The 13977-nt window shown below is 44.7% G+C and overlaps 1 protein-coding gene across 1 annotated transcript; it reads left to right on the top strand.

Moving 5' to 3' along the window:
* The first annotated feature begins 390 nt into the window (after positions 1-390).
* LOC8036936 (ankyrin repeat domain-containing protein 37) lies at positions 391-13098 on the top strand. Its single transcript, XM_029984350.4, has 5 exons — positions 391-580; positions 6290-6386; positions 7877-7968; positions 9835-10034; positions 12813-13098. The coding sequence occupies exons 2-5, from the start codon at positions 6297-6299 to the stop codon at positions 12956-12958; spliced, it is 528 nt and encodes a 175-aa protein (XP_029840210.3). The 5' UTR covers positions 391-580; positions 6290-6296; the 3' UTR covers positions 12959-13098.
* The last annotated feature ends 879 nt before the right edge of the window (positions 13099-13977 follow it).

Genomic DNA, 13977 nt, shown 5'->3' with positions numbered 1-13977 from the left:
GACGCACTAAAGCAACACGTGGCAACTAACCGCGTAGGTGTACCCTCGGTTACAATTCAATGCACAGAAGCAGATGTTAGCAGACGACAAGCGCGTCACAAAAGGCGACGAAGCTCGCAAACCTTTACGCGCCCGTAGCCTGGCGGTGGATAAGTAAACGAAAGCTCAGCCCGTAACTTTGAGCGTTGCTGCATTGCAGCTTCGCCACTTTCTCACAAAACGTAAGGCAAACCAATTTTACTGCGCTACTTGTGCGGAACTCTGCGTATTTATTTATCGTTTGGAAAAAATACAAGTAAAGCAAGCCGCTGAAAACGCAGCGAGCAAATTGGAGGAGCGGTTCACGCTTCGTACACCAGGAGCGCGACGGCTGGTGGAATATCGGTCACTCCGTCCGTGTTATCACATCGCCGGCCTCGGAAGAGAAAGCGGTTCCGCCGACGGAGGTGGTCTCGAGGGAGCACGTTTCTGGCGCTAAGTTATCAACGCGGTAATTTTCCAGGTACGGAAGAAAAAACAAAAACAGCAAAAGTCCCGTATTCGTCTTGCCTCTCCATCTTCGCAAGACATCATCCGCGAGGTAAGATCGATCATCTCTTCTATAGTTTCCCTCTCAACCTTGACCGACCAAGAATCAATACATTACTTGCAGCACGCAGTGTTCATTCCTTGTACTAAAGTATAATTTCCCCTAGTCAAAATGGCTATTCGGAAGAATATCCGAACATTACGCGCGGGTTGGGGCTCGAGGCGAGGTACGTTATTGTAATAAAAACCGAGGAGTGCTGACCTATATATATTTTAGTCGAGTCTTCCTTCCCGCGCGTATGTATCCGTTGAGAATAACGTTGCCCACTGTCTCACCGCGACAATGAGTACAGCTAATCGAAGTCGTTCATCGGCTTCGATTCAAATTTTACGAAGCCGTTCATCGGCTTCGTAGGATTAGATAACTTCTCGAAGGAAGAGAGCATACGCGGAAAACGACCAGTTTCTATAAATGTTTTTTTTTTTTTTTTCGCTTTTTTTTTTTTTTTTTCCTCTCTTTCTTTTCTTTTGGAAAAGGCCCAAGTTCGAAAGGTGTTTCTTGGATTCGCTCGGAAGATGCAGCGAAGGATGACCCCCCCGCGCATGTTGCGGCACCAACAAAAACTCGGCCATTTTTTTATTCAATCCGTCCGGGTCGGCTTTTGTTTTTTAGTTGCTGCTCGGCACTTTCGCGCACCCTCCTTTCCACCGGGGGAAGAGGAGAAAGTGAAGGCGAGGGGAGACAAAAAAAAAGAAATAAAACAAACACAATGGCAGCTCGTTCTCCTCGCGCACCTCTCCCACATCGACTGTGGAAAATTTCCGCGCACCGTCGTGCTCGCCACCTGTCGGTAGCGACGGCAACCACAGATGCGCTTCGCTGGCGTCGTCTGCTCGAGCGCCGCGCGTCTCGAGCCAATATTGCTCAAGCAGACGACGCGCAGGAACTCTTTCTTTTTTTTTTTTTTTTTTCTCTCTCTTTTTTTAGCGCCTGCATTTGCGGTTAAACGCATTGTTTTCAGATGCATTTGCCTGCATTATAGGAGAGTCGATCATTGTACAGCTTGTCCTCAAAACAATGTTTTATTGTAAAATTAAATTGCACATTCCGCCCAAACATGGCGCAAGCGGTCCGGGAGTTTTCGTAGACCGTTTTCGCCGTCCCGCAATGCTCTCCGCAACTTGCTACGATACCCGGAACTCTGCAGTACAGGCTATCGGCGCGAACGCGCCGTAGCGGCTTCTTCGTTGCGGAGGGCTTAGCGGAGGGGAAAACGCGGTCTACGAAAACCTCGAGGGTTTCACAACTAGCCGTTATCTTATTCAAAAGTGATTTTGTGAAAGTTTCATCGGGTAAATGGGGCCCATTCCTGAGGCTGTCGCCATACATCGCCATGAATTTGTGGCTTCTTCGGCCGTCATTTTCCCACTGGCAATTTACCGAAATTGCTTACAACTTTTGAATTCGGTAGCAGCAAACTTTGAAAGTTTGGCGTCTCGTCCGGCCCACTAGCGCTACATTTTGCGGAGACGACAATGCGCAAATATATAAATTTTTTAAACAATTTTTAGGGGACATTTTGTATTTTCAGTGCAGACGCACATCTCTGAGTGGCTAAACATGGAAGGTACCTCAAAGCATCGACACTGTCTTGAGGCCTCCTTACAAAAAGTGCCATTGCCTGCGTCTTGTTGCTGTTACTGGGACGATCGCTTCGAGACGAGGGAAGGGTGAACATGAAGGGAGAAAGAAACGGATAAGCACGCGCAACGTTGGAGACGCCATCTTCCCTTAGACCCTGGAGCAAAACTAACGAAGATGGAAAGATTTGTAGGCTGTGCAGGATACATACGGGCGGTTTTATTTGAAACCAAACACGCGTGTCAGGGTGGATATTTTTAATTGCCTAAAAGCTGTATATATTATAGCGCCATGAACAAAACATTTTAATTTTATTTTTCTTCTAAAAAAATATGTGAAAGTTGAATGCTACATATTTAGGCTGTTTGATTTTTGTACCCAGTTCTGGCAGTTGTTATAAATAGGTAAAAACGAAAAAAAACACAAAAAAAACTCGCTGTAAGTTCTTTTTGTAAATGTGTGACGCATGGCCTATCTCTCTCTCTCTCTTTTTTTTTTAGACTAAACTATTATGGCATATTTCAAACCAGAACCAAAAATTTTTCAAGATATTCCAAACATTGCATTTTTGACGTCTTGGTGACATATTTGGAGCCTTGTATCGTAGGATTCATCTAACATTTTGCTTATTAAATGCTATACGCATGTGGGCTTATACGTATCCTATCGAGTGGTACCGTTTTAGTTTCATATATTTTCACGAAATAATTTATATACATTTTTAAATTTTGTGAAAATTAATTCACTAACCATAGTTTGAACCCTGCTTATTTAAAAAAAAGACAATTCTTTTTTTATTACTTCTTTTTTTCTCTCCATACTGTTAACTTTCTGTGGGCATAATCAAAGTTGTCCCTGTTTTCGTTATATTACGTCAGGACTAGACGAGGTGATAGGTACTAGACCTTCTTATGTAATCCACCGGTAAATCGAGGATGGCTTTCTTGTATTCTGTTGAGCCTCTGGGTGGGGCCCACTCGTCTAGCGTCCTCAGTCTTTCTTTTTTTTTTTTTTTAATGGTGGTGGAGAGGAGGAAGAGGATACGTAAAATACCCCCTGGGAAAAAAAAATGCCTGCCCCTACCTTTCCGCCGTGCTGACGTTACTGGCAATGCACACTTATATTATTATTTTTATTATTATTATTAAGTTTGAGCACTTGAGTTGCAGTGCATATTGGTGTTTTTCTCGGTTTAATACACAATACTTTTTAGCCCTCATATTGTTTGTGTTCTTAGGTTTGTCCTGTTATTTTCCTCCCGAAAAGTGCACCGACTTAGTCCTAACAATTAAAAAAAGGAAGTATTTTCAAACGGCAGACGTAGTGTTGTCGCTGGCATTCCAGTACCCCAGCTGCTCCATCTTTTTACACTCGAGCTTACCTGTGTCCAGTTGTAACAGTGACTGACGTTGATGTGTTTGGTAAGGTCTCCAAAAAGCAAATATGTCAGAATTTACGTTTTCTCATTATGATTCACCTCAAATGGACCTGCAAAATCAACTTTGTAAAAAAAAAAAAAAAAACTTATGGAGATTGGTCTTTGCTTTGCAATTTCATCTTTGAACGAGTACGAAAACAATGACAGAAATTGGTACAGCACATGTACCGCAATATCCCGAGAGACAGCCCACCTATAAGCGAAAGCAAATCGGGTGCGGAAAACTAACTTTTAATGTGCGACCAAAAAAAAAAAAAAAATCCTAGTTTTACGTTAGGTGGCCTGCGAAACTTGTGATTGCAGGGAGGGGCGATGATGAACCAGACGACTGTCTTTCCCAGTCAGCAATGTTCGCTTATTTCCCGTCGTGGCTAAGTAACACCATTTGTGCCGATGTCACCATTGGCCTTGCAATTACTAGAAGTGGGCTATCTTTCGGTGTTTCGGAAAAAAATAGGCAATCCTGCCAAAAATAGATCTGGGTTATCTTTCGGGATATTCCGGCAGGTTAAGACACACAAGGTGTTCTTTGAGTCGAGCTTAATCCATTCTAGACGGAGTGAATAAAATGGTGAACTCTTCTTTTTGGCTATCAGAAACATAAAGTATGTCTTCCAAATAGACCTTATCACATATATTGATTTTCTTCTTGCAATCAGTATTTACTTCCTCTGCATGTTTCATGGTTGGTATTTGAATAGAACAAATAAGCTGGGAAGTCTAAGCGGTTATGTTATGTCTAAAAAAACAATTATATATATATATATATATATATATATATATATTGTTTTTTTAATAATTTGTTTAATAAACCCAAATACCATGACGGTTATTTCTACATTACTATTTTTGGTAACACTGCATATTCTATCAAAATGCACTTAAGTGCGATAGAGAAGCGACATCACCGTTATCATTTCGCAATCGGTGAAGAGCTATCCGGTCTGAATTGTTTTCATATCTGGACATATACGACAGACGAGGCCAACGCGCACTATGCATTCTCAAACTCGGGAAGCAGACGATGCAGCTAGGCCTGCGTTCGTCGGCAGTTACCTGGATAGAAGTAGAGTCAAATTAAGACGTCGGTATCATTACGTAACGCAAAGAAGATACGGATCCATGGAAGTGAGGATAGCGTCCGCTTCAATTGAATCAAACGTGTTTTCAGGAAAGTGCTGAAGACGCTGTCGAACGCCGGCATGCGTCGCGCACGAGGCCAGGTGCCTGGAAGCACCGTCGATTCGTCGTAAAGGTTCACCTTTAAAAATAATAATAATAATAATAATAATAATAATAATAATAATAATAATAATTTCCCAGCAACATCAAGTACTTTTTTTTATTTTTATGTTGAACAGATGAGGAATTTCCGGGCATCGCTGCCCACATTGCTTTTTATGGCTCTCGATATGGTTTTTCTGCGTAAACGGGAGATTTTGTCATTTCATTAAAACGTAACAAAACGAGCCTTTGAAAATTTAATACAAGCTATCCAATTATTAGTGTTTAAGAGGAAAGAGGAAAAAAGTCCTGTAGCTAACACCCAAATTCAAGTTGACAATATTTTTTTTTATTCCATTTGGAGCTTCTAGCACAACTGAACCCGAAATGGCGTTTTTCAATGTTTGCAATTTAATTTAAGATAGCGCATATTTTTAAGTAATTAGGACCACACCTAGATTGATGTGGTACGTATCCGTGTTTTTACAATGTTTTTCTCAACTACATAGGTTTTATACAAAATCCAGAAATCCAGAGCATGACATCAGCAGAAATACAAACTTTTTTTCCGCAAAAAAAAAAAAAAAAAAAAAAAAAAAAAAATTTGGGAGTTTAGAGGCTTGCTTATCCCAATTATTCTTTTTTTTTTTTTCGTACATATCCCAAAACATGTAAAAAAATTGCCACGTCTCGTTTGGCATGGAATGACTCAGCAGAAAAATTCAAACGCAGTGAGAGATAAAGAAATAATATATATGCAAACTGATACAAGCAAAAAATATGCAGACAGACTCAAGTGGTCTGCTCTAACACCGTAATAAATCGCCTGGCCAAAAAAAAAAAAAAGAAAAGTAAAACAAAGCTTTTGGGGGATATCCAGGGTCCCTAATAAGAAGTGAGCTTAAAAGGATACTGAACCGAAATTTCGAACTTACAAAACAAGGCTGGACAGATAGGCGGGACGATGCAAAACCCAAAAACATCACTTATACAGCGATATCTCTAACGGATCGCCATATTTTTAGAAAAGAAGCGCCCGACTAAACCCGGCCGACGAGGCCGACAAGGCAAGGCACGTCACGATTCTTATTCCCTCTCCTCCTCACTACGTCCCGTGTCGAGCTGGTGAACCGAAGCGAGGAGGAGAGAAGCGAGGCCGCTCCCCCTCATTCTCAAATTCTCCCGGAGGACAGTGATGTCAGAGGCCTCGCTTGATCGCGCCCTTCTTTTCGAAACGTGCGGTCATCCGTTTGAGATATCGATGTACGAGCAATGTTTCGGAGTTCGTAGAGTCCCGTTCAACGCTTCTAGAGCCTTATTTTGCGAAATTCAAATTTCGATTCAGTATTCCTTTAACAAGACCATTAGACTAGCGAGCTTTTACAAACGCTTTTCATGCTTTAAAGTGCCTGTGACGACGGGACGCGGCTACATGGTCCGTTCTATCTCTCCGCCAGGCAGAGGATGTTCTCGCCACTGCACAGCGCCGCCCAGGCCGGCCGACCGGACTTTCTGCTCCGCTCCCTGCAGACAGGCGCCGATCCCAATCTACAGGTACTCTAGCAAGACTTGTTGCTAAGCTCAACTACTCGGTGAACTCGTATGCACAAATACCGAGAACTAACACGAGCGCTTGCCAGTCTCCACTCCTTCGTGTCTGTCCTCTGGGTTTGTGCATGCGCACTACAGGTACTCCGCTCACCGGCGGTGGTTCGGATGGAACCACTGCCGGTGAGCAGTGGTTCCTCGAAAGGAACGCTCAACTACTCCCAAACGACCTTTTTTTTCTTTTTGGCCGGTTCCATTTTCGGTGTTCGTGCGTATGGCGCGTGATTTGCTCCCTCTCCGAAGCGACGAACATGTGCGTGCTGGGCTGAGGACTTGCAAACATTGGAATGGTCTATATCCAGGCATTAAAAGAAAAACCCTGAGAATACTAGGCCGCGAGATGCATGTTTCGAAACCAACATTGAATTCTATTCCGAGATAGTTAGTTTCGGTTACAAAATGCGTTCCGTAACAAAAAAAAAAAAAATTGTTTTAGTTCTTACTTTTCGACACCCTTTACATACAGGAGTATTGTTAAAGAGTACATAAGACGTTATATCACTAAAAAAAGACGTAGGTTTAATAAGAAAAAAAGGTGGACAACTTTGAATTGGAAGTATATCATTGACGTATTTTGACAAACATGACCTGCTCAAACATTAAACAAAAAAGAGTGCAATATATTTTTTTAGAGTGCAGCTCTTAGGCGCCCGTTTCTGGCTTGAGCGGCGTCGCCGTAACCGCGCGGTGCATTATGGGACGCGTGACGTCACTCATGACATCATTGGCATCCGCATCGTCACTGATGACGTCATTGGCATTGTCACTAATGACGTCACTATTGACGATGACGTCATTAGTGACGTCACTGATGACGTCAGCGTCACGTGACCTCATAGGAGTCACGTGACCCTCATGAGGCGACGGCGACGCCGCTCGGAGGGAAGAGTAGCAGACAGGATGAGGGGGTGAGGAGGAGGGAGGAAGGATATACCTTCCCCTCAGTACCCCTCTCCTCCTCAAGAGCTGTGCTCTAATTTGCGTTACAGGGCTTTCATTTTTTTTTTCTTAGTTTATCATCTTTGTTTTAGGCATAAAAACAACTAAAAATAATTTTCCGACAAAACTGGTAATTCAGAATACATGTCCTGTCCAGGCATTAAAAAGAAAAAAAAAACCAGTGCGATGTGTATTTCGTGTAACACAATATATATATTTTTTTTTTATAACAGCGAAAGCACGATTGATTTATATTGTGGGACATCAATTTCAAAATGAAGTTAGTTTTGGCTTAAAAGTGTGCTAACACAATTTTTTTTTGTGAAAAATAATTTTTTGGCATACCTAGCCGGATTCATTATGTGTAATCATAAATTATGAGCTTCAGTAGACGGAGCAAAGCAGTTGCACCCAAAACGGTTTTGACATTTGCAGCAAATTCAGCTTTCCCTTGGATGCAGTGCAGAAACGGGTTTTGAGAGGGGTGTCTCTTGCAGGACGCAGATGGCGAGAGTCCTTTGCACAAGGCGGCCCGAGCTGGCAACATTGAATGCCTGCAGATGCTGCTCACTGCAGGCGGAAATCCAAGGTGAGCCACACTACCTACGAGCGCAAGCTAGTTATGTCCCGAATGTTTTCGGTCACTGCCTGCTTTTAACTATTAGCATGATGCAAGTTTATTTCATAGCGATCAAAAGAAAAAAATAATGATATTAAAGATATACAAATAGTCACAAGCTAGTGTCTAAAAGCTGCTCTTTAAAAAACATTTAGTCTTTTTTTTTTTTTTTTCTTGCCACGAAAATAAGCTATGCATCACCGAACCATCAATTTTTGCCCAAGTGTGGTGCTAGCAGTTGGGATCTGATGCCAATTGAAGTGTCAGAGCTTGCCATTATCCGACTTAAAAAGCAACATTTTGTAGCGTGAGCAACACTGGCTGAGGTTAAACAGTTTCGCGTGGCTCCCAGAGAGCCGTGCAGCGCATGCAGGAGGGGCAGTGACATCACACGGCACACAGCTGGCGCGCCAAAGCATTTGGCCGGAGCCGCCGCGCGCGCCTCGCCAGTCAGCGCATGCTTGAGGAGCAGTGACGTCACACGGCGCACAGCTGGCGTGCCAGAGCCGTTGCCGCACGCGCCTCACCGGTCTGCGCATTCCAGAGGAGTGACGTCATAGCCGCGGCAGACGCACTGGCGTCGCCGTGTGCCCAACTGTGCGCCTCCGCTGCGCAGTAGCCAAGTCTGACGCTGCATTGGAGCCGCTTGATAGCGCCTCTCATTTTGCACGCATGCGCAGAGGTATCAGTGGGGGTATACATGTAGCAGGGCGTTTGCCAGTGTGGTATAGCCATGGAGAAGGAGAACGAAATTGCTGCCGTCATATAATGCGTATACCGTGTGTGTGTGTCATTGAAGCAGCAGTAAGCATGATAATCAAGCTAATCCTAGACAACCAGGAAAGCTAAGAATAACCAGCTGAACCTAAGCTCACGCTACGTATATCCTGGCATAGCCGAGCAAAGGCACCGCAATTTTTTAGGGTAGGGTTAGTTGGGAAACTCCCGGGAGGCGGCGGATCCATTTTGTAGCACTTCTGAGAGGCGGCGCTGGCGTCCTGTTGCGATTCGAGTGCGCGTCCTGCGGTCACGGTATCACCCAGGCGCGCGATTAAAAGCATGCTTCAAAGGATCCGATAGGGCAGTACGCGGAACATGGTAACGATTTGCTAAAAGTGCCCATTGTTCCTTATCAGTGACCTACTCTACTAACCGGACGCTCGAGCACAAAAATTTGTTATATGACCGATGCTTTCAGGCGTACCCCAGAAAAAAAGAGCTAAAACCACGGATAGGTGCACATTGTGGCGAGAAAACATTAGGTTTGTGCGATTTACTTGCACCTCTTGCACCGGTGCTGAAAAGTGTGGGGCAGTGTACTTCCGGTATGTGTATCGAGATACAACCGGAAGGACACCGCCCTACATTTTCTTTGCACCGGTGCTGGAGGTGCAAGTAAATCGAACGAGCCTATTGCATAATACTGTACTAGCATTTTACTGTTTGCTTTTGTGCGCACATTCTCTTTAAATACACCTCGTTCAGCGGCAATTATTTGCTTTACTTGGCCGCGTGCAGACGCCTTTCAGAGCAGGAGGCTAGCAGACGACGCGCAAGGGACCGATCCTATCGGAACCGCAGCGCCACCGCTTTACCCAGTATTTCCTGCGGGGCACACTCCGTTGCCATGGCGCGCCTGCACTCCTTCCCAACTGACCCTAATCTAAAAACATTGTTGAAAGCTACAAACAATTTTTGGAAAATTTCAAAGAGAAAATGGAGCCTGTTCCCAGTAACTCCATGTATTCATAGGTTTCGTTTGCTCCCATATTCTCATTGAAAATTTCCAAAAATTACCTGCAATATAGGAAAGCTCTGAAACTTTGGCGTCTGCAGGCTCTGCAACCGCTGGGGCCAGACGTCCGGCCAGCTGGCCCTGTGCCTGGGCCAGCTGTCTGCTGCCACCCTGCTCAACTCAGCCCACCAGCTCGGGGTCGAACCACCCCAGGCCCACAGGGCGCCCATCCTCTCGAGCCGCAAGAGGTGCCACGCCGGATTCCGCTGCGCCCAGGAGGCCAAGAGGTGCCGCATTGCCGGTGAGGCCCCTAGGATACCTTATTTTCTGGTCTATGGTTTGCATTGCCGATTTTGATAGGCGCAACTTGTGCGCAACTTCGCACTGCTGGCGGCTGAATTCTTGCCTTCTCCCACCGTCTTTTTTGTGTTTCGAGGTGTACTTGTTTTTTCCGAGGACATTGAAAAAGGATTGTACCACTTTTGTACATGTGCTACAGAACGAATGTGACTGGAACGTTTGTTTTATATTGCGACGAGTTTTGATGGCGCCGCCCGCTCAGCCGCGTCAGTCGACAAAGTGCTTAGTCGTCGAAAATAATTTACGACAGAAGATGGCCGAAAGGCTTGCATATTCTCCGTGCACAAATGACGCGACTACCGGAATTACATGACACGGACATGACATTCAGTGAGCATCAACATTCTAATATTAAATTGTACGTACCACACAGTGCAGCATTATCCGAGTGGGTTTATTTGAGAAGGAACTCAAACAACGCAGCAAATCCTGTCCACACTGTCAACGACAGTCACTTCTCGGCGATAGGGCAGAATCGAAGAGGACTTCGTTTTAAAACACGTTTCGAAAAGCATTTTTTTTTTTTTTTTTTTTTTTTTAGCACAGAGGCAAGGGAACGAATGCGATTGGTCCATTCTCCACTCCAACCCCAACACCTATTTTTGGCAAAGGAGGATAAAGACTTTCTGGGGATTATCTCTGGAAGTGGGGAGAACAATTGTCATTCTTCGTTAAATCGCACCTCTTTTCTTCCTTCGTTTCCCGTGAATGCCGAGCAGAAACGCTTGAATGGCAGGCACTTGGGCTGCTAACCCTAATTCAAACGTTTTCTTTATTAGATGGTCTGCACTAGGGCCGTACCCAGAAAAAAATTTCGGGGGGGGGGGTTTCGGGGACAACGGCGGCCATTTTGAAAATGTCTATTGTCTTATTTTCGCCTATGAATCATGTGTATCGGTGGCATATAATGGAGAGTTATAGGAGAACCGGTACCGGTTTGGTACCCGGTAGTCAACTGCGCCACTGCGCGTTCGCAGAGGTGGAGATTAAAATCTGGCTGCAAGTGCACCGACCAGGGCCGTACCCAGAAAAACATTTCGGGAAAAGTCAGAACCCCCTAACCCGTCCCCCCCCCCCCCCCCCCCCCCCCTGGTAACGGCCCTGGTTTGCACCTGGTGCAAAGTCCATGCATAAAGAGCTTCTAATACAAAGTACACCTTAAAAGAAATGTCCGCTTCAGTAGCTTACAAAGAAGCTTATATCGCACTTAAGTAGGGTTCTGCGTTGTCGGATAAATCTAAAAAAATTTAATAAACACTTGCCGGTAGATTTTTCGTCAATTCTGATTAGGGTTGTTACCTGCCCGGTTCTTGACCAGCACGGTCGGTTTTTCGGATAAAAGGCTGGTTGCTGGTCTGTATCTAAAACCGGCTGTCATTTGCCGGTTTTTCCAACTCCCTTAGCAGAATTTTCTGTCTTATTTTTTTTTTTCCTTGCGGGGGAGGAAGGCATTTTTAATTACAGCATATACCATCAACGTTATTGGGCATATGGGCATATGCATTGTCTATTTTTAAGCTAATTTCGTATAAAATGGCCTGGTCTCTGAAATTGTTTACTTGGCCGCAAAGACGCAATTTTTGGTAAAAAGCTCGCATGTTTATGATTCAGTGTGGCACGTAGAGTCTGCGATTTACCGAAAGGGATCAGAGAGTGGCGAGCAAGACATCACTTTGGGTTCGAGGGCACAATCCTTTTGCAATTCAAGATGTATGCAAACATGCTCGCATTACATGAATTAACAAGTGACCATGAACTTTCAAGCCATAGGCTCGTGCCTGTGCTTGTGATCTAAAACCGCGTTCACTACCAAAACGTCCAGAACCAGCAATTTTTTAAAACAATAAATTTACGTTCGAAATCTGCTCGCCGAGTATCATGCTCAGTGTCTTGGGGCCATTTTTACTTGAAGCGGCATTTCATTCGCAGCCATTTTTATGTAAACAGCAATGATCGGTTCTCCACCTGCTACACAGGATGAGTGTGCAAGATTTGATTTTGAAGGTTTAATTTTAAATAAATGGTACACATTTATGTATGTTATTGAGTTCACTATTGTGTACATACTTACATGCGCTATTAATAGATCTTTGTTCATGGATTTCACTTTGGAAAACTCATGTCAAAGTAAACTGCATCTCTGTATCAATTAAGGCTGTCAACCCTGCGTCTTTCTTTTTACCAGTTCAATCTCCAATATCTCCCCCCCCCCTCCCCCTACACAACCTAAGGAGAGAGCTGCCTTTTTACGAATTTTGAGCGATGGGCTAATCTTCAAGGGGGACAGAAGCAACATCTAGAAGAGACAAAAGAGGGTCCGAATAAGCGGGGAGTTTCTTGTTCCCCCTTGCTCAACTGCTTGATTATGCTCTTGCCCCTGTGCCCTCCTTATGGGCTGTCACATGCTTTGGCTCAGTCGCGCTGATTGACTCGAGAGGCCGTAGGGTGCTCTTCACCAAGTTATGTTGAAACGAATAATAGTAGGCGACGTGTTTGCGAAATCCGCCAGCACATCCTCCGACCGAAGCTCAGCACCGTGAAGTTCGTCGTACCCTTTGTACAAGGAGCAGACGAATTTGCTTGCCATATAGTCGGTGCAAGAGCGACGGAGCTTTTGTGGCTGTTTCGTTGCATCGGCGACGACGGCCGTTCTTCGGCGCATTGCAGTCGGCGCAGCGACCCCAGGCCGATTACTCACCGTGCCCAATGTTGCCCGCAGACGATGAGGCCATGAGCGAGGACTGCCTTCTGGACTGCAAGCCCGTGCCTCTGCTCCACGGCGAGGAGACGCTGCTCCACCGGGTGGAGCAGGGCTACAACCGAGTCTTCATCGAGAGCTGGCTCAGCGAGGTGCACGGCTGCTGAAGGATTCAGCGGAGGTGCAGGGTCGCTGAAGAATTCAGCGGTGGTGCATGGCTGCTGTTGGCGCACACTTTGTACATAATGACTACGGGGCGGTCTTACAAATCAAATAAATGTTGCTGTTATCTATTGGTTACGTTATACACACTGCCTCTAGTCTGTTTTCTGTTACCTGTATATGCCTACCAGACTTGCTAGTGTCCATTCCTGAAATTCTTCTCAGAGGTGCCCAAGAGAGGGGAAAATTGGAGCTTTCGCAGGATATTGCAGCAATTCTATCTCTGGCACTTACTTCTACTTAGAATCTGATCTTGTTTTTGCATTTACAAATTTAGGGGACCACCATTCTTCAGTGACTTGCCCGGCGCTGGCACCACATAATGTCGACTGTCGTAGGATATTTATATTGTATTTATAATTGAAGAAAATGAAATTAGGAGAGGACTTACATCCACAAGGTCAAGACTACTTTGATCGACCGTAAGAGTACATTAGTCAAACCCCATTATAACAGCAGCCGTGAAAAGTGCCAAGGCCATTGAAAGATTGCGATTCTTGTAAACAAACTGTAGCAGTCCCACTTGCAACTAGCAAGGGTCGGGAAGCAGATGTTCTGGCCTTCAACCGACTTCAAATTTGCCTTACCAGCGAATGTTGATCGGTGATTAAGCCGGCAGCCAAGCCATGTTTCTATTGCTCATCTTAAAATATCAGATTGCAATAGAAAGCAAGTCGGCACTATACGCCATCTTGCCTGCGAAGCCATTTTTCTGCGCAACGTTTCTCATTTTGACTTTACAATTAATCTTTTGGCGACAACAAACATTAGAGGCTTCCCTCAAACCAGCTACTCGGTATTATAAATAAACTACAAACTTCACAGTTCAAGAAAATGGTGTTCCACAATTCAACGAGACTCGCACGACTGCATTAAGCTTTCACCGTAAGTACCGTGCAGTGCTACCCAAGAAAAGAACTAGTTTCAAAACAAGTTAACACAGACACACGATGGCCATAAGCAA

Source organism: Ixodes scapularis, unplaced genomic scaffold (genome assembly GCF_016920785.2).
Source record: "Ixodes scapularis isolate PalLabHiFi unplaced genomic scaffold, ASM1692078v2 PGA_scaffold13__105_contigs__length_92229423, whole genome shotgun sequence".
NCBI classification, from domain to species: Eukaryota; Metazoa; Arthropoda; class Arachnida; order Ixodida; family Ixodidae; genus Ixodes; species Ixodes scapularis.
The sequence above is the reverse complement of the archived record's forward strand: the minus strand, read 5'-3'. Positions and strand labels throughout refer to the sequence as shown.

Bases quoted from the DNA above. Each gene is read 5' to 3' on its own strand.
- LOC8036936 (XM_029984350.4), top strand. From the start codon at position 6,297: ATGTTCTCGCCACTGCACAGCGCCGCCCAGGCCGGCCGACCGGACTTT. The intron at 7,969-9,834 runs GTGAGCCACACT...TGGCGTCTGCAG, and splicing joins ACTGCAGGCGGAAATCCAAG to GCTCTGCAACCGCTGGGGCC. The intron at 10,035-12,812 runs GTGAGGCCCCTA...TGTTGCCCGCAG, and splicing joins CAAGAGGTGCCGCATTGCCG to ACGATGAGGCCATGAGCGAG.